Source organism: Heterodontus francisci, chromosome 4, assembly GCF_036365525.1.
Source record: "Heterodontus francisci isolate sHetFra1 chromosome 4, sHetFra1.hap1, whole genome shotgun sequence".
In the NCBI taxonomy this organism is placed as follows: domain Eukaryota; kingdom Metazoa; phylum Chordata; class Chondrichthyes; order Heterodontiformes; family Heterodontidae; genus Heterodontus; species Heterodontus francisci.
In genome coordinates this window covers 72,471,362-72,493,648 of record NC_090374.1, presented here as the reverse complement: position 1 = coordinate 72,493,648, position 22,287 = coordinate 72,471,362, and the positions used below count along the sequence as shown (strand labels likewise).

The window sequence follows — 22,287 nt, the reverse complement described above, 5'->3', positions numbered from 1 at the left end:
AAAATTTCCTATTTTCCAACCGACAGCTTTAGGCAACCGTCCTCTGCTACCATGTTTAACTCCAGAAAGTTTGCTGTAGAAGGTTAAGGTTGGAGCCTATATTTGCTCAGTTTCACATTTATTGTGCAGAGTAAAAGGATTACAAACATGTAGCTCTTCACACAAACCACTCCCAGTCTCAGTGAGTATCTGCTTTTAAGTGCTCAACTAAAACCCCAATTAACTCCCATCACCTGCATATAATCACACAATTAACAAATCATGCTGTGCATTGACAAACAAAATAAATAGCTTAACTAGGATCTTTGTTCCTAGTGTTCCTAGTATAGTGCTCCTTGAAATGCCCTATTCTATTTATCAATCAATGCAGCTTACATTAGAAATTAGTCAGGGTTTGTTTCTTGTCTGTGAAGGTTAGTAAGCCAAAGTTTTCTGGGTCCACACGTCAGCATGCTTTGGAAAATTGCAGGTAGTATGCTGCAATATTCCAATATATGTTGGTCATGAGAGAGATACTTCACTGCCAGCAAGGGCTCAGAAAGTTACCCCATAATGTCCTTTTTTGTGTAGGAGTAAAAGGGGAGGTGGAACAGCAGCTGATTGAATTGTTTTTATTTGTTTGTGGGATGTGGCCATCGCTGGCAAGACCAACATTTACTGCCCTTCCCCAAATGCTCTTGAGAAGGTGGTGATGAGCTGTCTTCTTGAACTGCTGCAGTCAGTGTGAAGATAGACCCATAGTGCTGTTAGGCAAGGAGTTCCAGGATTTTGATCCACTGATGATGAAGGGATGACAATATAGTTCCAAATCAGGACTGTGTGTGACTTGGAGGGGAACTTGCAGGTGGTGGTGTTCCTATGTGACTGTTATCCTGGTCCTTCTAGGTGGTAGGCGTCACAGGTTTGGGAGGTGCTGTCGAAGATGCATTGGCGAGTTGCTGCAGTACATCAAGTAAATGGTACACACTGCACTCATGGTATGCTGATGGTGAAGGGACTGAATTCTTAGGGTGGCAGATGAGATGCCAATCAAGTGAGCTGCTTTGTTCTGGATTGTGTCGAGCTTCTTGAGTGTTGTTGGAGCTGCACTCAACCAGGCAAGTGGAGAGTATTCCATCACACTCCTGACTTATTCCTTGTAGATGGTGGACAGGCTTTGGGGAGTCAGGAGGTGGGTTACTTGTTGCGGAATTCCCAGCCTCTGATCTGTAGCCACAGTACCTGTATGGCTGGTCCAGTTAAGTTTCTGGTCAATGGTGACCCCCAGGATGTTGATGGTGTTGGATCAATGATGGTAATCCCATTAATATCCTAGTATTGTGGATTATCTATGGTTTATCAGATATTGGATCCTAACCTCCTGCATGAAAGGATGGAGCAGTGAGGGATAAGAGATAAAACAGGCAAAGAGAAAGTCAGAGAAGAAAGCTGCTATGTAAGAAGAAATCAATAATGAGGAAAGGTAAGGATCAGAAATACTGCAGTGTAGATTCCATATTTTTGTGCATGTGTGTGTGTGTATTAGATTGCAATATCTTGTCAAAACCATATACTTAATTTTTAATCAAATTTCTTTTCCATCACATCTCTCTCTCTCTTAGCATTAAATCAGAGAAGACAGACTCCATTTAAAAATTCCCCTTTCCCACAGAACTTCAATTTCTAAAGCAAGTCAAAAAGTAAATTCAAGTCACACTGAAAGTTAATGACTCAAACTCTGTGGTTGCATCCCTGCTTAAATGGAGGTGGAGCTTGGTGTGGATTATTGAGACAAAATGAGAGATAGTGCTGTGCAGCTCCTTACCCCATCCCTTTTTTTTTCCTGTGAAGGTTCCATCAGTTTGGGATAGTGGTTGTCCCCTTTGAAGTTCTCTCCAGTTTCACTGAAATCAGATTCCTTATTCCCATGGTGCCGCTCTGCAATGCCAGTACAAACAACCGTCAACAGCTGCAGAGCACTTTAAAGAGTTTGGAAAAACAACACAGAAGTGTATCCTCTTCCTCTTAAAGAAGCATTTCAGCACCTTTTTGCTAAATATGACAATTAGATATTGTTTAGCAAACTAAGTCCGTCATGACTGTCAAATTGTAAAGGCAAACAGATGCCTGTGTTCTCTTAAACACACTATCGCATTGATAAATAATTGAACAAATTTAATTTACAAATATTTGCCAATGTGAGCAAATAAAATGAACAAAAAATAACTACAGAGTAAGTAACAACATATATAATATTCAGTCTGTAATTCAAATATATACAAATCTTGAAAGAAAATGGTAAAGCTCATTGAATTTTTTGCTACACCAGAGCCGAGTTGTTCACCAATTGACTAACAATATGACTTCCTACATATGCTTAAGCTGAATAGTTTCAACAATATACAGTGGAAACTTGATTATCTGTCTGCTTTCTCGGTTATTCACTAGAATTATGTTTGTAAAAAGCCTTGTGTGAGATATCAGTTCATTGCACAGTCCACAAACATTAATCTCCTCCAGACTGACTAGGGGTAGGTTTTGACTAAAAATAACATTTGTGGAAATAAAAATAGAGAGAGATGTAAAGTGGGCTGCTGAACCATTATCATATATTTTACAATGATATCTCTTAGTTATAAATTTGGAAAGATTTAAATGTAAAGTTGAAAACTTAGTTTGTGTGGTAACTCTAGGAACTTCAAAGGGACTGAATTCAAATCCCATTGCCAACGATGATTACAAAATGCTTCTCTTCACTGGGCAAATTTTGCTGAACTTTTTTACCAGGCTACTATATGTTAGTGAAGCTCCCATCTCTAGGGGAGGGAATGGAAGAGAAGAAAACAAAATAAACCGATGTTGTCACACGGACTCTCAAGACAGCACTGGTTACTGATATTTGGAATCTGTGACATTGTTGGTTTTCACCCTTCTGGTTGGAAGATGAAGGACTCCTTCAGTGGGACATGACTAGTCAATAACACTGAAAATTCAACAAACTAAAAAGCAGTAAAAATCTTTTGTGAGCTTGAAGGTCTTTTGAATTCTATCCTTAAAAACACATAATACAGTAATCCAAAATGGCTCATGAGTTGCTGCAGTAGTTTTTAATGATAACTTAGCTGTTTAGACTAGTTTAATAGTTTGGAAAGAGACCGTGAAGTGCTACAGAAGGCCCCATTTAGGACTGTGTTGAAACTGATTTTCCCTGGGGAGCTGAGTGAAGAGATATCTCTGGACTCCAAGAGCTTATTTACCAAACAACCTAAACAGTACACCAGTTCTCAAGATCTATAACTATCAGTGGATTCCCACAACCCACATTCAATCAATAGCCATTACTGTGAGAAATATCTTGTTTGGGGAGCTCGGATCTAACTGCAGAGCTTTGATATCAAAGCACTAAAAACCAAATAACTACATCTGCCACTGTGCTGCTGAAGGGCAGCATTCTGCAAGTTCTTTTGTAACTAATTTGCAACTTGTTGAATTACTGACCTCCTCTATCTAAAGTAGAGAGGCTGGGTTTGATTTTCCATTAAATCTTATTTACTGAAGCATGTTGCTTCAGTAGAGTTCACCTTATCAGGAGGTGAACTGAACAGTGCATGTTTCCTCTCCAAAGCCTGAAAAGCCAGTGGGCTGAGAGATTGACAGATAAGTGAAGTGTGTACACCTCACACACAGGGACTCTTAGTACTCGGCCTGCAAGGTTTTAATCACAAAAGTGGTGATGATAGGCCTGGGAAGGCTCACCTTTCACATACTAATTCAAACAAACAGAAAATAATGCCTACAGTGCTATCCAAGTCATTTCCTGCTATATTTCCCTGCTGCTGCAGGCATTCATTATATAGTAGGATCCTTTTATATTCAATAAGTCAAGATGAACAATTAAATTTACTTGTAACCAGAAATAGCTGGTAGTGGAGAGTAAAACAAATATATTTATGCAAATAACAAATGGGCAGTTGATAACAAAACGCAGAATTGCTGATTCAACTCCATATTGATTTTGCAACTTTTATATATCATAGACCAATAAATAAAAATGAACTTTGATTGACAATCATCAGGCACCATCAGTCAATTCCCAGGAATTTCCCTTGCAACATAACTCTATGTGTACTGGTGTTATATTACAGCTGTCACACTTCCCCGCTGTTTTAAGATTGTTCAGTTTCTTTTCAAACCCTTAAATATTTAGTTGAGAATATATCACTGTTGAAACATCTGGAGCACATTGGAATGCTCCTTTTTTCTACTGAGACTCGAAATCCTGTGAAATGTCATTGGAAAAGCCAACTTGATGGGTAAATTTTTTATTATTGAGATACTGTAATGGGTTGACCTGATAGTATGGTGGTGACCAGTCAATAATCAGGCAAATATATTTAATTGCTATGCTATCAGGTTAAAGATCGAATCCGTGACCATTTATGTTGTGAATTTACTAGTATCAGGAGGTGAGAGCTGAGCAGGCAAAGCCAAATGCTCCACCACTCCTCCAAGGTGGAAATTTAGAATCCACAAAATGCTTCATTTCCTGCCAAAGACCTCATTATAATGATCTTACTGAGGCAGATGAATGTGACTAACCGAGTATATTGTACTTAAACGTATAACCAGCTGGACCCTAGACAATGCTCAATCAATTGAAGTTGGCTGCATTAGGCTAACATTTTGACTCTTTGGGTTGGATTTTACCATGGGCTTCAGGACCCCGACTTTGGAACTAAATGAGGGTCCCAAGCTTGCACTTGCCGGCAGCGAGACTGGCATTGCATTCTTCCCGGAGGCATCCTCCTGATTGGCCGCCTCTGAGCACACCATCCAATTAAGGATGGCAGGCGGGCTCCTGATGCTCCAGGCCCAATCAGAGGGCTGGCAGCTCTGGAGCCTTGGGAGCCCCGCTGAAAGAGGTGGGTGCTGCAGAGGCAGATCGAGGACCATGAGGGTGCCTCAACATGAATGCATTCAGGTAGATAAAAAATGATCAGGTTTCGAAGCCGTTCGGCCCCTCAGAACAAATGGGAATCCCTACAGATGGATCGTTTGGGACGCGGGTGTAGGCTTTCCTGTCTGGGGCCCCATCATTGGGGCATGGAGCCTCCAGCTCTGATGATCCTCCAGCCTGCCACAGGGAGGCCACCTCCATTAAGCTGGCGGTTCCACCACTGGCAAATGCTGGCGAGGTTGCAAAATCGCCCCTAACTGGGGCCTTAACTATATAAATTGGCTGCTTGCTTCCGTAGACCTGCTTCCCGTCCCACCCCAGGAAAGGTCCCTGGTGGCGGGAATGTGTCGGGCAGACATCCCGCCACGGCTCCTATTTTCCTGGCCCTGCACCGCGCCCCACCCCTGCTGCCAAGCCTGCCACCACAGGGTCGGGAATATTCAGCCCCTTGATATTACTGGGGTGATCACTGGATAGAGTGAGATAACCAAAAGTTATGGTAATTTCTTCACTTGTAACAAAATCTCAACTTACCGGCCCTGCAAGAATGATGGGAAGAATGAAAACTGGAAAGCAATATGATTGGTAAACATTCAGTTTGCTGTAAGGGTATGAAATTCCCTGCAAAAATGTGTACGTGTCTTTAAAGAGCAATTTTAGTTTGGAACTACGTATATCCCAGGGACAGAATTTCCAAGCTTTTTGTACTCATCCATTTTGGCTGCTGATTACCTAAGCAAGTATGCTGTGATGTATTCCAATGTGATCCTTAGAGAATATCCATTCCTTCCTGCTACAGTCAGTGTGACTAGGCTTGTTATGGACCTATCGTATATCAACATTAGTTTTAGTTCATTTCTACTGAGCATTTACACAAGTTTTAATTGAGATTAAACACAAACATAGTAGACGTGGCCTATGAATGGCCCAGTTGGTCCAATCATGTGGGCACATATTCCAATAATGTGTACCACTCACAGCACAAATGCTGTAGCATTTAGCAGCTGAAGTGGATCAATAAGATGGGGTTTTGTAGAAGAACTCTGTCACAGGAATTGTCAGAAAAATGCTTAAGAATGAAAGGACTCCTTTGTGACAAGTACATAACATTCAAAGCACTTACTTTGACATTAAAGTTGCCCTGTAAATAGAAATTGTAGCATTGTGAGCATTATATTTTCTGATGATAATCTATAGAGCCTTGCAAGGCAATCCAGTACCCATCTATTACTAATTGGCTGTACTGAAGAGAATTGTAAAAGGCAATGGTGTAACCACAAACATTAGTAAGTATAAATTAAGTGTATTTACAAATATGAAGCAAAATATGACACTGCAAAATTGTCAGGATTACTGTTTATTTAAACATTTTAGTTAACTGCTGTAACAACCTGGAGAGTAAAATAAACAAGTCTAACTAAGATTTCTAAATTATACAAGCAAAGCACATCATGCATTTCAGTGACTGAAGGCTGGATGTTACTGGAAGGAAGTGAAATAGGTCTTTAGTCAAACTGTTCTGTTGTATAAAGGGATCCTCGACACGAAAACCACCATTGCTCTGCACCCCGAAAGATGCATTGCCCTAACTGCACCTGAGTTGGCTAGAGCTTCAATTTTCAGATTTTATTGTATTTGCATAAATGAATTGTAAGTAAAAAAGCAGGGAAGTTATGCTGAACCTGTATAAAGCTCTGGTTAGGCCACAACAAGAGTACTGCATCCAGTTTTGGTCACCACACTTTAGGAAGGATGTGAAGGTATTTAGGAGGGTGCAGAGGAGATTTACCAGAATGGTTCCAAGGATGAGGGATTTTAGCTACAAGGTTAGTTTGGAGAAGCTGGGGTTGTTCTCCTTGTAGCAAAGGAGATTGAGGGGAGATGTGATAGAGGTGTACAAGATTATGACAGGTTTGGATAAGGTAGACAAAGACAAACTGTTCCTATTAGCTGATGGTACAAAAACCCGGGGACAAATATTGAAGGTTTTGGGCAATGGATGCAGGGCGAATGTGAGGAAGAACTTTTTTACGCAGTGAGAGGTAACGACCTGGAATTCACTGTCTAAGAGGGTGGAGACAATAATAGATTTCAGAAGGAAATTGGATGGGCACTTGAGGGAAATAAACTTGTAGAGCTACGGAGATAGAGTGGGGAATGGAACTGACTGGATTGCTCTATGGAGAGCTGACAAAGACTCGATGGAACGAATAGCCTCCTTCTGTGCTGTAAATGACTCTATGGGCCAGAAGGTGGGGGTGGGGGGAGACCCGCCTCAGTCCTTTGTTGGACGCCCATGGCTATCTCACGGTGGGCAGCCATTTAACTGCCTGCCATCGGGGGCGCCATCCCTTTAAGGGACAAGCTCCTGCTTCCAGAGCTGCCGGCCAATCGACATTCCGAACAGATCATTCCCTCTGCGATATCCTGGTCACTCCTCCCGATACCTCGTCCCCTTCCCACGGCACCTTCCTATGCACCATTCAGGCAGGCCCTAGCAATGGGGAAGGGGGGGTTGCTGGTGCGGGTGGGGGTGGTTTCGTGGGGGGTGCAGCCATCACTGCTGAGGGGTGTTCCTCTGGGGGTCCTGGATTGCCCCCAAAGGAGATACTATCTCCGACACCGCTAGGAGGCTGCCAGGCTTTACTTGGCAGCATCTCCATGTGGCGCAGCCCCTCCACCTTCAATAAAATTGAACTGGAGTGGGATGAGGCCCTTAGGTGGCCATTAATTGGCCACTTAAGGGCCTCAATTGGTCTGGGGACGGTCGTCATGTGCCGGACAAAATGGCAGGGGGCCCGTGCAACGTCGGGAACAGCACTCCTTGCCATTTTGTTTGCCCCCTGACTCCATGTCCATCTCCAAGAGCAGAATAAAATCCTGCTCTATGACTCTTATGTGCTGTTTATGATGGTGCCATTCATTGATGCTCTAACGCACCATGCCACGGAATGCTAAGACATGGGATTGCATGTACGATACTGCCATATAATGATGGAGAAAGGGTCAGTTGGGGATTGCTCTGGGCTTGATTTCATGCACCTTCTTTTGACAGATGCTGGGGGAATAGGTTGCTTCCCAGCTCTCTTTGCTGGAATATAATGTATGGTATGGAAAAAGGAAATAAAAGCAGAAAGTTTAGAAACAAAACCTGTAAGTGATCATTTAAGATCCTGTGGACCAAATAGCTTCTGTTATAATAAAAGCAAAATACTGCAGATGCTGGAAATCTGAAACAAAAACAAAAAGTGCTGGAAATACTCAGCTGGTCTGGCAGCATTTGTGGAGAGAGAAGCAAAGTTAACGTTTCAGGTCTGTCACCTTTCATCAGAACTGGCAAAGGTTAGAAAAGAATTAGGTTTTAAGCAAGTGAAGGGGAGGGATGTGGGGGAGAGAACAAAGGGGAAGGTGTTTGATAGGGCAGGAGAGATTAAATAACAAAGCTGTCCTGGGACAAAGACAAAGTGTGTGTTAATGCTTGTGGTGAAAGACAAAGCATTAGTCCAGAGAGAGTGTTAATAGCAGACTAATGAGCAGCTCTGACTACATGAAAAGCAGGCACATGGTTAAAAAATAAAATACAAAAAAAGGCTAGTCATGCTCTGAAGTTATTGAACTCAATGTTCAGTCCACAAGGATGTAGAGTGCCTAATCAAAAGATCAGGTGCTGCTCATCAAGCTTATGTTGATATTCACTGGAACACTGGACCAGGCCAAAGACAGAAATGTTGGCATGAGAGCATGGGATTGTATTGAAATGGCAAGCAACCGGAAGCTCGGGGTCATGCTTGCGGACTGAACGGAGGTGTTCAACAAAGATGTCATGCAATCTGTGTCTGGTCTCCCCAGTGCATTGTGAGCAGTGAATACAGTATACTAAATTGAAAGAAGTATAAGTAAATTGCTGCTTCATCTAAAAGAAGTGTTTGGGGCCTTGGATAGTGAGGAGAGATGAGGTAAAAGGGCAGGTATTACAACTCCTGCAGTTGCATGGGAAGGTGCCGTGGGAAGGGGACGAGATATCGGGGGTAATGGAGGAGTGACCAGGATGTTGCGGAGGGAACAATCCCTTTGGAATGCTGACAGAGGCAGGGACAGGAAGATGCGTTTGGTGGTGGCATCATGCAGGAGGTGGCGGAAAAGGCGGAGAATGATCCTCTGGATGTGAAGGCTGGTGGGGTGGAAAGTGAGGACAAGGGGAACCCTGTTGGGGTTCTGGGAGGGAGGGGAAGGGATGAGGGCAGAAGTGCCGGAAATGGGCCGGACATGGTTAATGGCACAGTCAACCACAGTGGAGGGGAATCTTCGGTTGAGGAAAAAGGAAGACATATCAGAAGCGCTGTCGTGGAAGGTAGCATCATCAGAGCAGATGCGTTGGAAACAGAGAAACTGGGAGAATGGAATGGAGTCCTTACAAGAGGCAGGGTGTGAAGAAGTGTAGTCGAGTTATCTGTGGGAGTCTGAATATTAGTGGACAGCCTATCCCCAGAGATGGAGACAGAGAAGTCGAGGAAGAGAAGTGCTGGAGATGGACCATGTAAAGGTGAGAGAAGGGTGGAAATTGGAAGCAAAGTTGATAAAGTTTTCCAGTTCGGGGCAGGAGCAGGAAATGGCACCGATACAGTCATCAATGTACCGGAAACAGAGTTGGGGGAGGGGGCCTGAGAAGGACTGTAGGCTTCTGTTATGTGCTTGTTCGGTACGCTGCCACCTTAATTATTCTAGCTAGAGAGTCTGTAGGGTAGTTAAACACTCATCTTTATTACAATATAACTTTTTACACTCCACACCAACCTGTCTGACTCCTCCAAAAGCCATGATACATCTCTTCGAGTGTCTCTCCCAAGTGATCTCTTACATCACCATGGTTGGAGGTATTCTTTACACTCTCTAAGACTAACCCTTTCAGACCCTTATACTACAGCTTCCAACAGAAACAGATGAACTCTATTTCATTTCCTGTGATAATCATTCAAATTATAAAATAATCACTGGAAAAAGTTGCTGATAGATTGGTGATGTATCTGTGAAACCCAGGTCCATGTCAAACACTATGAGAAGAGGATGAACAGCTTTATCTCAATTCTGTCAATCTGCATTCCTTCAGTCACCACAGTTTTGAAGCAGAAATTCACTCTGAATTTTGCTGCTCAGTAACACTAGCTGTGTGAGGTCAAAGATTTGGTATGGATAAAGAACGAATGTCATTTTGTTTCAGTAAGGATGCGTTCTTAAGTTGTAGAGCACTGTTGAGAAAATGAAGGGACTGTCCAGTTTCCCTCTGATCTTTAAAACACCTTACTAGGGATCAGAGTACAGTGCAAACAAGGGATGCAGTATAGGGAAAGCAAATCCTTCTCTGTCTGTCTTGCATAATAGACATGTAGCTGGGGTATAATGGATAGTTCTGCTTTATAGTTCTGCCTGGGTGCAAATGAGTAAATTTGTAATCAAGACAGATAGTAAGCAGAAAAAGATCAAAATATCTGTCTTGCCTCCATCATAAAAAGGGCAGAAAGTCAATTAAAGAAGAAAAGAAACAAAAGTTGCTTGCTAAGAGATTGTTGAAAGCTATGAAGTCTTTGTTGGTGGTCAAACATGATAAAACCACACAGTCCTGGACGGGGAGGAAGAGATATAATGGAAACAAAATTGATTTCTGCACTCAAAATGGAGGGTTGGCCTTTCAAAAGAAGCTCAAAACTTGGATGCATCATAGAGGTAGTACATTTTGTTGACAGATAATTGGTGACTGTTTTAGGAGGGGCGTTGGGGGTGTAAGGGGGTGCAGCTGCAGCTCAACTCATGCTGGCAGTTCAAAGCCTGTCCCACTTCTACTGGCTGCCTGGAAGTAACCTGACTAAAATCTCACTGGCAGCTCTAGTCTGACAGAACCCGACTTTGATAGTGGTAGCATTGTCCTACCTGACCAGTGTCCCTTTGGCAACATCACAGAATCACAGAATCGTTACAGTGCAGAAGGAGGCCATTCGGTCCATTGTGTCTGCACTGGCTCTCTGAAAGAGCAATTCCCTCACTTCCATTACCCCACCTTCTCCCCGTAATCCTGCACATTCTTCCTTTTCATATAACTGTCTTGTTCCCTTTTGAATGCTTCAATTGAACCTGCCTCCATCATGTCCTCAGGCAGCGCATTCCAGACCTTAACCACTCGCTGCGTGAAAAAGATTTTCCTCATGTCACTTTTGCTTCTGTTACCAAATACTTTAAATCTGTGCCCTCTCGTTCTCGATCCTTTCACGAATAAGAAACGTTTCTCTCTATCAACTCTGACCAGACCCCTCATGATTTTGAATACCTCTATCAAATCACCTTCTCTTCTCCAAGGAAAACAGTCCTAACTTCTCCAATCTATCTTCATAACTGAAATTCCTCATCCTGGAACCATTCTTGTGAATCTCTTCTGTACTCTCTCCAATGCCCTCACATCTTTCCAAAATTGCAGCACCCAGAACTGGATGCAATGTTCCAGCTGAGGCTGAACTAGTGTCTTACACAAGTTCAACATAACTTCCTTGCTCTTGCACTCTATTCCCCTATTGATAAGGCCCAGGATACTGTATGCTTTATTAACCACTCTCTCAACATGTCCTGCCACCTTCAATGACTTATGCGCATATACACCTAGGTCCCTCTGCTCCTGCACCCCCTTTAGAATTGTACCTTTTATTTTATATTGTCTCTCCATGTTCTTCCAACCAAAATGAATCATTTCTCATTTCTCTGCATTGAACTTCTTCTGCCACCTGTCTGCCTATTCCACTAACATAAAACTCACTCAGTTCCAACTGGTAACTCACACTTACGAAGCTATAAGTTTTAAGTTTTAAGCCATTTTACTAGTTTTTCAAAGACACAAATGAAATAAATTAAAAAGGTACACAGAGAAATGAATGACTTTACAGCTATCACATATATGCCCGTTCTACTAGGAATTGGGTTAGGCCAGAAAAATTGGCTATCCAAAAACTTTATTGGTCCATTTCATGTGAGCTTTGTGATCTCCACAGCTGGTTGGACACTATATTTGCTACTTATGTCTGATGTGTGCCAACTTAACACTTTTAGAAGTGCGAAATTAATATTATTGCAGGTATGTCATGATTGGTTTTGCTTTGTTCCCATTTGTGAAGTTGTGTTGGATAAAACTAGCACAAGTAAAATTGTGAGCACCTGCCATTTTGATTGGCAGCCATCAAACATGCCCTAAGTAAAATAATTAATTCTTTTGAGAAGAAGAGGAAACTATATTCATGGGCACGGAAATATTTAGAATGCTTTCATTTACATGTTTATACCATAGAATGCTGCATGCAAAAAAATTTCTCCAACCTCTTTGCTATTATATGTGCATGTAAATTTTTGTTCAGTGGAATTGTGCAGTTGTCAAACTAAAATGATTTGCTATAGTTTCAACAGTACATTCACAGCTGGGTATTAGAGGGTATATTTTATGAATTTATGCTCCTGCTAAGGAGCTTCACTTGCCGGGAGCACATAACTGAAATTTGAGAACGGAGGAAAATTAATGTATAGAAATTCCTTGTGGCTTACTAACCATTGTGTCTGAATTCACAATATGCATTCTAGTGGGCAAAGCTGTATGTTGGCAGTGCGAATTCACAAAAACATAACTGAATAGGTAATTAGCACTTCATGGGTTGAATTTCCTGTCCAGCTTTCAAGGTATACATTCTCTCCCACCAATAAAAAAGCTACAGATTTGATATTTGTTGAACTTCTAGGTTAGGGAAAAAGAAGCACAGACACATAGAATATTTCTATAGTTGAACTACTCTGTGAATAATTTGTTACCCAAGTCTTTAATCAAGTTTATACAAAATAATATAATACAAATTGTCGCTTACCAGCAGGATATCCTGTGAGGGCTGTGGCATGCCAGTAGCCACAACTGATGCTGTGAATATCCTGGACACCAAGATCAATCTTTTGTGGATTCCAGAATTTATGAGATGCTGGTCGGGTTGCATCAATCACGTGACAATTTCTTCCCCACATAAATAACTCGCCATTAGCTTTGAAATAAACAAACAAGATAGCTCTTAAATTGGTGCTTCTGGAGTGTGTAACAGCAGTAAGGTGGCAGCTATTCAGTGAGTTCCAACTGTATTCAAATAGAAAGGATGACAGAACAAATTCAATAATTATTTGATATGCAGATGAGTTAAGTTGTTAGGATTTATTTATAGATATACAATATATAAATATATTTCTAAATCGCTTGAAGAAACATAGCCTTAATGTCAACGAGTTCACAGAACTGTTAATTATTGCATATCAAAGGTGTTAATTTGGAGCAGGATTTTTTTTATTATTAGAGTCTGTCTTATTCCAATTTAATAATAGTGAGTTTCATCTCATTGGGATTTCTTATGTCTTTCTATATCAGGAATAAACATTAAGGAGGAAGATTTCCTCAGTGTGTTTTTGCAGCAAAACTATAAACCTATACTTTATAACCTGTTTATAATTTCCTCATAAAGCTCACAGAGGAAATCTCCCTCCTAAACCTTTATCATCAAAGCTCTGCTGATGTCTCACCAAGAAGGCTCCAGGCTCAATCACTGGTCTGTGTTGAGCTGGCTGATCTCAGCTATGGGAGCAGCAGGAATGCTTCAATTGGCCTCATGGTACCCGGATTAGGGAAGGGGAAGTTAGACTGGCTTCTGCTCTTGTCCTGTCTAGCAATACCTGCTTGAAGTGTGTGTGGACAAGGTGTGAAGAGCATTGGGTTGAGTTGTGGTTCCCCAGTGCAATTGAATAACCTGATATCAAGTCTCACCTATGAATGCACCACACTTTGATGAGGAAGGTAGAAAGCATCTGTGGAACTGTGTCTCAGTGAGGGAGTTAACTTCTTCAGGAAAGAGGAATGGAGAAAATGAGCAAGAAAAAAGTCTTTACCATCACACTAATTCGGAAATGGGTTAACATGTTAGAATTAGAATTAGAATATTACAGCGCAGTACAGGCCCTTCGGCCCTCGATGTTGCGCCGATCATCTGACCTACACTATTCCATTTACATCCATATGTCTATCCAATGACCACTTAAATGCCCTTAAAGTTGGCGAGTCTACTACTGTTGCAGGCAGGGCGTTCCACGCCCCTACTACTCTCTGCGTAAAGAAACTACCTCTGACATCTGTCCTATATCTTTCACCCCTCAACTTAAAGCTATGTCCCCTCGTGTTTGCCATCCTCATCCGAGGAAAAAGACTCTCACTATCCACCCTATCTAACCCTCTGATTATCTTGTATGTCTCTATTAAGTCACCTCTCCTCCTCCTTCTCTCTAACGAAAACAACCCCAAGTCCCTCAGCCTTTCCTCGTAAGACCTTCCTTCCATACCAGGCAACATCCTAGTAAATCTCCTCTGCACCCTTTCCAAAGCTTCGACATCCTTCCTATAATGCGGTGACCAGAACTGCACGCAATACTCCAGGTGCGGCCTCACCAGAGTTTTGTACAGCTGCATCATGACCCCGTGGCTCTGAAACTCGGTCCCCCTACTAATAAAGGCTAACACACCATATGCCTTCTTAACAGCCCTATTAACCTGGGTAGCAACTTTCAGGGATTTATGTACCTGGATACCAAGATCTCTCTGCTCATCTACACTACCAAGAATCTTCCCATTAGCCCAGTACTCTGCATTGCTGTTACTCCTTCCAAAGTGAATCACCTCACACTTCTCCGCATTAAACTCCATTTGCCATCTCTCAGCCCAGCTCTGCAGCCTATCTATGTCCCTCTGTACCCTACAACACCCTTCGACACTATCCACAACTCCACCGACCTTCGTGTCATCCGCAAATTTACTAACCCACCCTTCTACACCCTCATCCAGGTCGTTTATAAAAATGACAAACAGCAGTGGCCCCAAAACAGAACCTTGCGGTACACCACTAGTAACTAAACTCCAGGATGAACATTTGCCATCAACCACCACCCTCTGTCTTCTTTCAGCTAGCCAATTTCTGATCCAAAGCTCTAAATCACCTTCAACCCCATACTTGCGTATTTTCTGCAATAGCCTACCGTGGGGAACCTTATCAAACGCCTTACTGAAATCCATATACACCACATCCACGGCTTTACCCTCATCCACCTGTTTGGTCACCTTCTCGAAAAACTCAATAAGGTTTGTGAGGCACGACCTACCTTTCACAAAACCGTGCTGACTATCGCAAATGAACTTATTCTTTTCAAGATGATTATAAATCCTGTCTCTTATAACCTTTTCCAACATTTTACCCACAACCGAAGTAAGGCTCACAGGTCTATAATTACCAGGGCTGTCTCTACTCCCCTTCTTGAACAAGGGGACAACATTTGCTATCCTCCAGTCCTCCGGCACTACTCCTGTCGACAATGACGACTTGAAGATCAACAACAACGGCTCTGCAATCTCCTCCCTGGCTTCCCAGAGAATCCTAGGATAAATCCCATCTGGCCCAGGGGACTTATCTATTTTCACTCTTTCCAAAATTGCTAACACCTCCTCCTTGTGAATCTCAATCCCATCTAGCCTAGTAGGCTGTATCTCAGTAATCTCCTCGGCAACATTTTCTTTCTCTACTGTAAATACTGATGAAAAATATTCATTTAACGCTTCCCCTATCTCCTCTGATTCCGCACACAACTTCCCACTACTATCCTTGATTGGCCCTGTTCTAACTCTTATCATTCTTTTATTCCTGATATACCTATAGAAAGCCTTAGGGTTTTCTTTGATCCTATCCGCCAATGACTTCTCGTGTCCTCTCCTTGCTCTTCTTAGCCCTCCCTTTAGATCCTTCCTGGCTAGCTTGTAACTCTCAAGCGCCCTAACTGAGTCTTCACGTCTCATCCTAACATAAGCCGCCCTCTTCCTCTTGACAAGTGCTTCAACTTCTTGAGTAAACCACGGCTCCCTTGCTCGACAACTTCCTCCCTGCCTGACAGGTACATACTTATCAAGGACACGCATTAGCTGCTCCTTGAATAAGCTCCACATTTCGTTTGTGCCCATCCCCTGCAGTTTCCTTCCCCATCCTACACATCCTAAATCTTGCCTAATCGCGTCATAATTTCCTTTCCCCCAGCTATAATTCTTGCCCTGCGGTATATACCTGTCCCTGCCCATCGCTAAGGTAAACCTAACCGAATTGTGATCACTATCGCCAAAGTGCTCACCTACATCTAAATCGAACACCTGGCCGGGTTCATTACCCAGTACCAAATCCAATGTGGCATCGCCCCTGGTTGGCCTGTCCACATACTGTGTCAGAAAACCCTCCTGCACACACTGGACAAAAACAGACCCATCTAAAGTACTCGAACTATAGTATTTCCAGTCAGAAGCCAAGATAGAGGTCCTTCCCTGTACTTCTGAATGGGGGATGGTGCATGGTCCAAGATAAGCAAAAGAGAGCTGAAAACTAACTGACAATGAAGAGAAAAGTAAAATTAATAAAAGGAAAGTGTTTCTGTTTTTCACAATAAAATGCAGGATCAGCAGTCTCAGAGTTCCAAAGACCAAAGAGGTCAAGTAATGCAGTGCATTAGCACACTGCCCTTTCACCCCTGGGATGAGAGGTCAAATCCAGCCTTGACTGACGGAGTGAAAGCCTCCTCTTACTGCCAGTTGTAAAGGTTTTCTGTGAAACAGGTCTAAGCTGCTTCAACTTAACTCCTAATGCCTGTGAGTCCAGAGAACAAAATTTCCCATAATTCAGAACAAATTGGCATTAAGTCAGTAATCTCAATCTGAGCTGCCATAAGGATGACTGATGTGGGAAGTGCAAAACCCATTCTGGCATAGTACGTCATACTCTCTAAGATTGGGCATTAGCCACATCGTTGAGGACAGTAGACAGAGCTTTACTTGCTGTGTAGCCACACTATAACTAATTAGGCTAAAAGTAAGTAAGAGGAGACACAGGGGTATTGGGTGAACAGGACCTGCTGCAGAATAGGATACAGGAATGAAGTTTTGGATGAGCTCAAGTTTACAAAGAAGGGTGCATGGGATGCCAGCCACCAACAACAACTTATATTCATATAGTCCCTTTAACGTAATAAAACGTTCCAAGGTGCGTCACAGGAGCATTATAAAACAAAGTATGACACCGAGCCACAAAAGGAGATATTAGGTCAGAAGACCAAAAGCTTGGTCAAAGAGGTAGGTTTTAAGGAGCGACTTCAAGGAGGAAAGCGAGGTACAGTGGCGGAGAGGTATAGGGAGGGTATTCCAGAGCGTGGTGCCTAGGCAATGAAGGCACGGCCACTGAAGGTGGCGCGATTAAAATCAAGGATGTACAAGAGGCCAGAACTAGAGGAGTACAGATATCACAGAATCACAAAATTGTTACAGTGCAGAAGGAGGCCATTCGGCCCATTGTGTCTGCCCTGGCTCTCTGAAAGAGAAAGTCCCTCTGTCCCATTCCTCTGCCTTCTCCCTATAATGCTGCACATTCTTCCTTTTCATATAACTGTCTTGTTCCCTTTTGAATGCTTCAATTGAACCTGCCTCCACCACATTCTCAGGCAGTGTATTTCAGACCTTAACCACTCGCTGCATGAAAAAGTTTTTCCTCATGTCACTTTTGCTTCTCTTACCAAATACTTTAAGTCTGTGGCCTCTCGTTCTCGATCCTTTCACGAGTGGGAACAGTTTCTCTCTATCTACTCTGACCAGACTCCTCATGATTTTGAATACCTCTATCAAATCACCTTTCAGCCTTCTCTTCTCCAAGGAAAACAGTCCTAACTTCTCCAATCTATCTTCATAATTGAAATTCCTCATCCCTGGCACCATTCTCGTGAATCTCTTCTGTACTCTCTCCAATGCCCTCGCGTCTTTCTTCGAGTGCGGCACCCAGAATTGGATGCAATGCTCCAGCTGAGGCTGAACTAGTGTCTTATACAAGTTCAACATAACTTCCTTGCTCTTGTACTCAGTGCCCCAATAATAACGCCCAGGATACTGTCTGCTTTATTAACCGTGCTCTCAACCTGTCCTGCCATCTTTAATGAATTATGCACATATGCACCTAGGTCCCTCTGCTCCTGCACCCCCTTTAGAATTGTGCCCTTTATTCTATCTTGTCTCTCCATGTTCTTCCGACCAAAATGAATCACCTCACATTACTCTGTATTGAACTTCATCTGCCACCTGAATGCCCATTCCACTAACTTGTCGATCACCTTTTGAAGTTCTACACTATCCTCCCCACAGTTCACAATGCTTCCAAATTTCGTATCATCTGCAAACTTTGAAATAGTGCCCTGTACACCAAGATCTAGGTCATTAATATATATCAGGAAAAGCAAGGGTCTCAACACTGATCCCTGGGGAACTCCACTACAAACCTTCCTCCAGCCCGAAAAACAACCATTAACCACTACTCTTTATTTCCTGACACTCATGTTGCTACTATCCCTTTTATTTCATGAGCTACAAGTTTGCTCACAAGTCTGATGTGTGGCACTGTATCAAATGCCTTTTGAAAGTCGATGTACAGCACATCAACAGCATTGCCATCATCAACCCTCTCTGTTACCTCCTCAAAAAACTCCAGTCAGTTAGTTAAACATGATTTTCCCTGAAGAAATCCATGCCGGCTTTCCTTACTTAACCCGAATTTGTCCATGTGACTATTGATTCTGTCCCAAATCATTTTTTCTAGAAGTTTTCCCACCACTGAAGTTAAACTGACTGGCCTGTAGTTGCTGGGCTTATCTCCACACCCTTTTTTGAACAAGGGTAAAACGTTTGCAATTCTCCAGTCCTCTGGCGTCACCCCTGAGTCTAAGAAAGACTGAAAAATTATGGCCAGCGCCTCCGCGATTTCCACCCTCACTTCCCTCTGTATCCTTGGATGCATCTCATCCAGCCCTGGTGCTTTATCCACTTTAATTTCAGACAGCCTATCTAATATTTCCTCTTTATCAATTTTAAACCCCTCTAGTATCTGACTTACCTCCTCTTTCAACATTGCTTGGGTTGCATCTTCTTTCTTGGTAAAGACAAAGTATTCATTTAATCCTCAGCTATGCCCTCTATCTCCATGTATAAATCCCCTTTCTGGTCTCTAATTGGCCCCACTTCTCCTTTTACCACCCTTTTACTATTTATATGCCTATAGAAAACTATGGGATTTCCTTTAATGCTAGCTGCCAATCACTTCTCATGCTCTCTCTTTGCTTCTCTTATTTGCTTTTTCACTTCCCCTCTTGACCTTTTATATTCAGCCTGGTTTTTGATAGTATTTTCTACCTGGCATATGTCATAAGCACACTTTTTCTTCTTTATCTTAATCTCTACTTCTTTTGTCATCCAGGGAGCTCTGAATTTGTTTGCTCTACTTTTCCCCTTTGAGGGAACATACCTTGACTGTGCCTGAACTATCTCATCTTTGAAGGTAGCTCATTGTTCATGTACCGTTTTTTCTGCCAGCTTTTGACTCCAATTTATTCGCCCCAGCTCCATTCTTACCCCATTGAAGTTGGCTGTCCCCCAGTTAATTATTCTTACCCTGGATTACTCTTTGTCCTTTTCCATAGTCAGCCTAAACCTTATGATACAATGATCACTATCCCCTAAATGGTCTCTACTGATACTTGATCCACTTGCCCACCTCATTCCCAAGAACCAGGTCTAGCAGTGCCTCCTTTCTTGTTGGTCTAGCAACATACTGTTGTAGAAAATTTTCCTGAACACATTCTAGGAACTCTTACCCCTCATTGCCCTTTACACTACTACTATCCCAGTCTATGTTTGGATAATTAAAGTCCCGAATTATAACTGTCCTATAATTTTTGCACCTCTCTGTAATTTCCTTGCAAATTTGTTCCTCCACATCCTTCCCACTGGCTGGTGACCGAGCAATGTAACCGCACTTTTTTTGTTCCTTAGCTCTAGCCAAATTGATTCTGTCCTTGAACCCTCTGGGACATCCATTTTCTCCAACACTGCAATGTTCTCCTTAATCAATACCGCTACCCCTCTCCCATTTTTATCCCTTTCCTACCTTTCCTGAACACCTTGCTTGCAGGAATATTTAACACCCAGTCCTGCCCTTCTCTGAGCCAGGTCTCTGTAAAAACCACAACGTCATATTTCCACATGGCAATCTGTGCCTGTACCTCACCAGTCCTATTAAACACACTTCGTGCATTCACATACATGCACCTTAACCCTGATTCAGACTTTATTACTTTCTCCCTTACTCTGACCCCACCTAATAACGTACTATTCCCTACTCTCGTTCTATCTATCCCCCTCAGTATTCTGTGCACCTTGGTATTCCTCTCAAATACTTGCTCCTGGTTTCCACACCCCTGACTAGTTACCAGTTTTGCTTCCCTTCAATCTGAGCTCCCCCTCAGGTTCCATCCCACTGACAATTTAGTTTAAACCCTCCCCAACAGCACTAGCAAATCTCCCTCCAAGGGTATTCATTCTAATCCTGCTAAGATGCAACCCGTCCATCTTGTACAGGTCCCACATGCCCCAGAACCGGTCCCAATGTCTCAGAAATCTGATGCCCTCCCTCCTACACCAGTTCTCCAGCCACGTGTTCAATCACTTAATTCTCCTATTTCTATGCTCACTTGCATGTGGTACTGGGAGTAATCCTGAGATTACGTCTTTTGAGGTCCTGCTTTTTAATCTCTTTCCTAGCTCCCTAAAATCTGCTTTCAGGACCTCATCCCCCTTCTTACCTATGTCATTGGTATCAATGTGGACCACGACCTCTGGCTGTTCCTCCCCCAGAAGAATGTCCTGCAGCTCTCCGTGACATCCTTGACCCTGGTATCAGGGAGGGCAACACACCATCCTGGAGTCATGTTTACTGCCGCAGAAAAGCCTGTCTGTTCCCTTAACTAATGAATCCCCCATCACTACTGCTCTTCCACTCCTCTTCCTCCCCTCCTGTGCAGCTGAGCCACCTGTGGTGCCACAATCTTGGTTCTGACTGCACTCCTCTGAGGAACCATCACCCTCACCAGTATCCAAAATGGAGTGAGATCATATCACTCCTGCACTACCTGCCTGGTTCGCTTAGACTGCCTGGCGGTCACCCATTCCCTCTCTGCCTGCATGCTCCTAATCTGTGGTGTGATCACCTCCCTAAACATGCTATCCACGTATTTCTCCGCCTCGTGGAGACACAACAGTGACTCCAGCCGCCGCTCAAGTTCCCAAACCCAGAGCTCAAGCTTCTGCAGCTGGTGACACTTCCTGCAGATGTGTTTGTCTAGGACACATGGTGCATCCATGAATTCCCACATGCCACAGGCTGTACATTCCACTTAGCAGAGCTGCCCTGCCATACTGTAACTTTACAAGACTATTTATTGTAAGTAGAATAGTTTATCAGGTACTCATCAAACAGCTCCTTCCACTGCACCGAAGCAAGGACCAAATACTGGAGTGTTAAAAAAGTACAAAAAAAATTAAAAACAGAGCACCTCTGCCTCTTTCACCAAACTCACCACTCGCCAAACTCGAATCTCCACACTTAGCTTGCAATCTACACTCCATGAGTCTAATAGACCTTACCAATGATAATAAAGCTTTACCAATGCTAATAAACCTGACTACTATTAGCAAACCTTACAAATACTGATAAACCCTAATAATACTTAATACAGTTTATTTATTAAGTTGTCCTAATTTGAACTAATACACCCCCTACTGGTCTCTCTCTCTCACTCTTAGTTTAGTTTAGAGATACAGCACTGAAACAGGCCCTTCGGCCCACCAAGTCTGTGCCGACCATCAACCACCCATTTATACTAATCCTACAGTAATCCCACATTCCTACCACATCCCCACCTGTCCCTATATTTCCCTACCACCTACCTATACTAGGGGCAATTTATAATGGCCAATTTACCTACCAACCTGCAAGGCTTGTGGGAGGAAACCGGAGCACCCGGAGAAAACCCACGCAGACACAGGGAGAACTTGCAAACTCCACACAGGCAGTACCTGGAACTGAACCCGGGTCGCTGGAGCTGTGAGGCTGCGGTGCTAACCACTGCACCACTGTGACTCTGTATTATAAATTATAAAATCCATTTTAGTTTTTAGTTTATATACTAAGAATCGATCAAGTCTTATACTATACTTGATTTAAATTAAATTAAAAGCTTACATGTATACTTGCCCAGCGGCTCTCTGATTCCCTGCTCTCTCGGTTGATTGTGACATCACTCTGATGTCACCTTTTGATTTTTTTCCCCTGCTCCACTCCTGCTACTCCCACTGCGCTCTCTCTCTCTCAGTCTCTCAGTCTCCAGGCTCCGGCTCTGTC

At 42.9% G+C, this 22,287-nt stretch overlaps 1 protein-coding gene across 1 annotated transcript in view; it reads right to left on the bottom strand.

Annotated features, from left to right (window-relative positions):
- Positions 1 to 22,287, bottom strand: part of LOC137368796 (uncharacterized) — a 78,969-nt gene that overhangs the window by 30,363 nt on the left and 26,319 nt on the right. Inside the window, exons 6-7 of the mRNA XM_068029002.1 lie at positions 12,826 to 12,993; positions 1,805 to 1,917 (exon numbers count right to left, since the gene is read on the bottom strand). Coding sequence (XP_067885103.1) covers positions 1,805 to 1,917; positions 12,826 to 12,993 — 281 coding nt within the window. The remainder of the gene's footprint in view (positions 1 to 1,804; positions 1,918 to 12,825; positions 12,994 to 22,287) is intronic.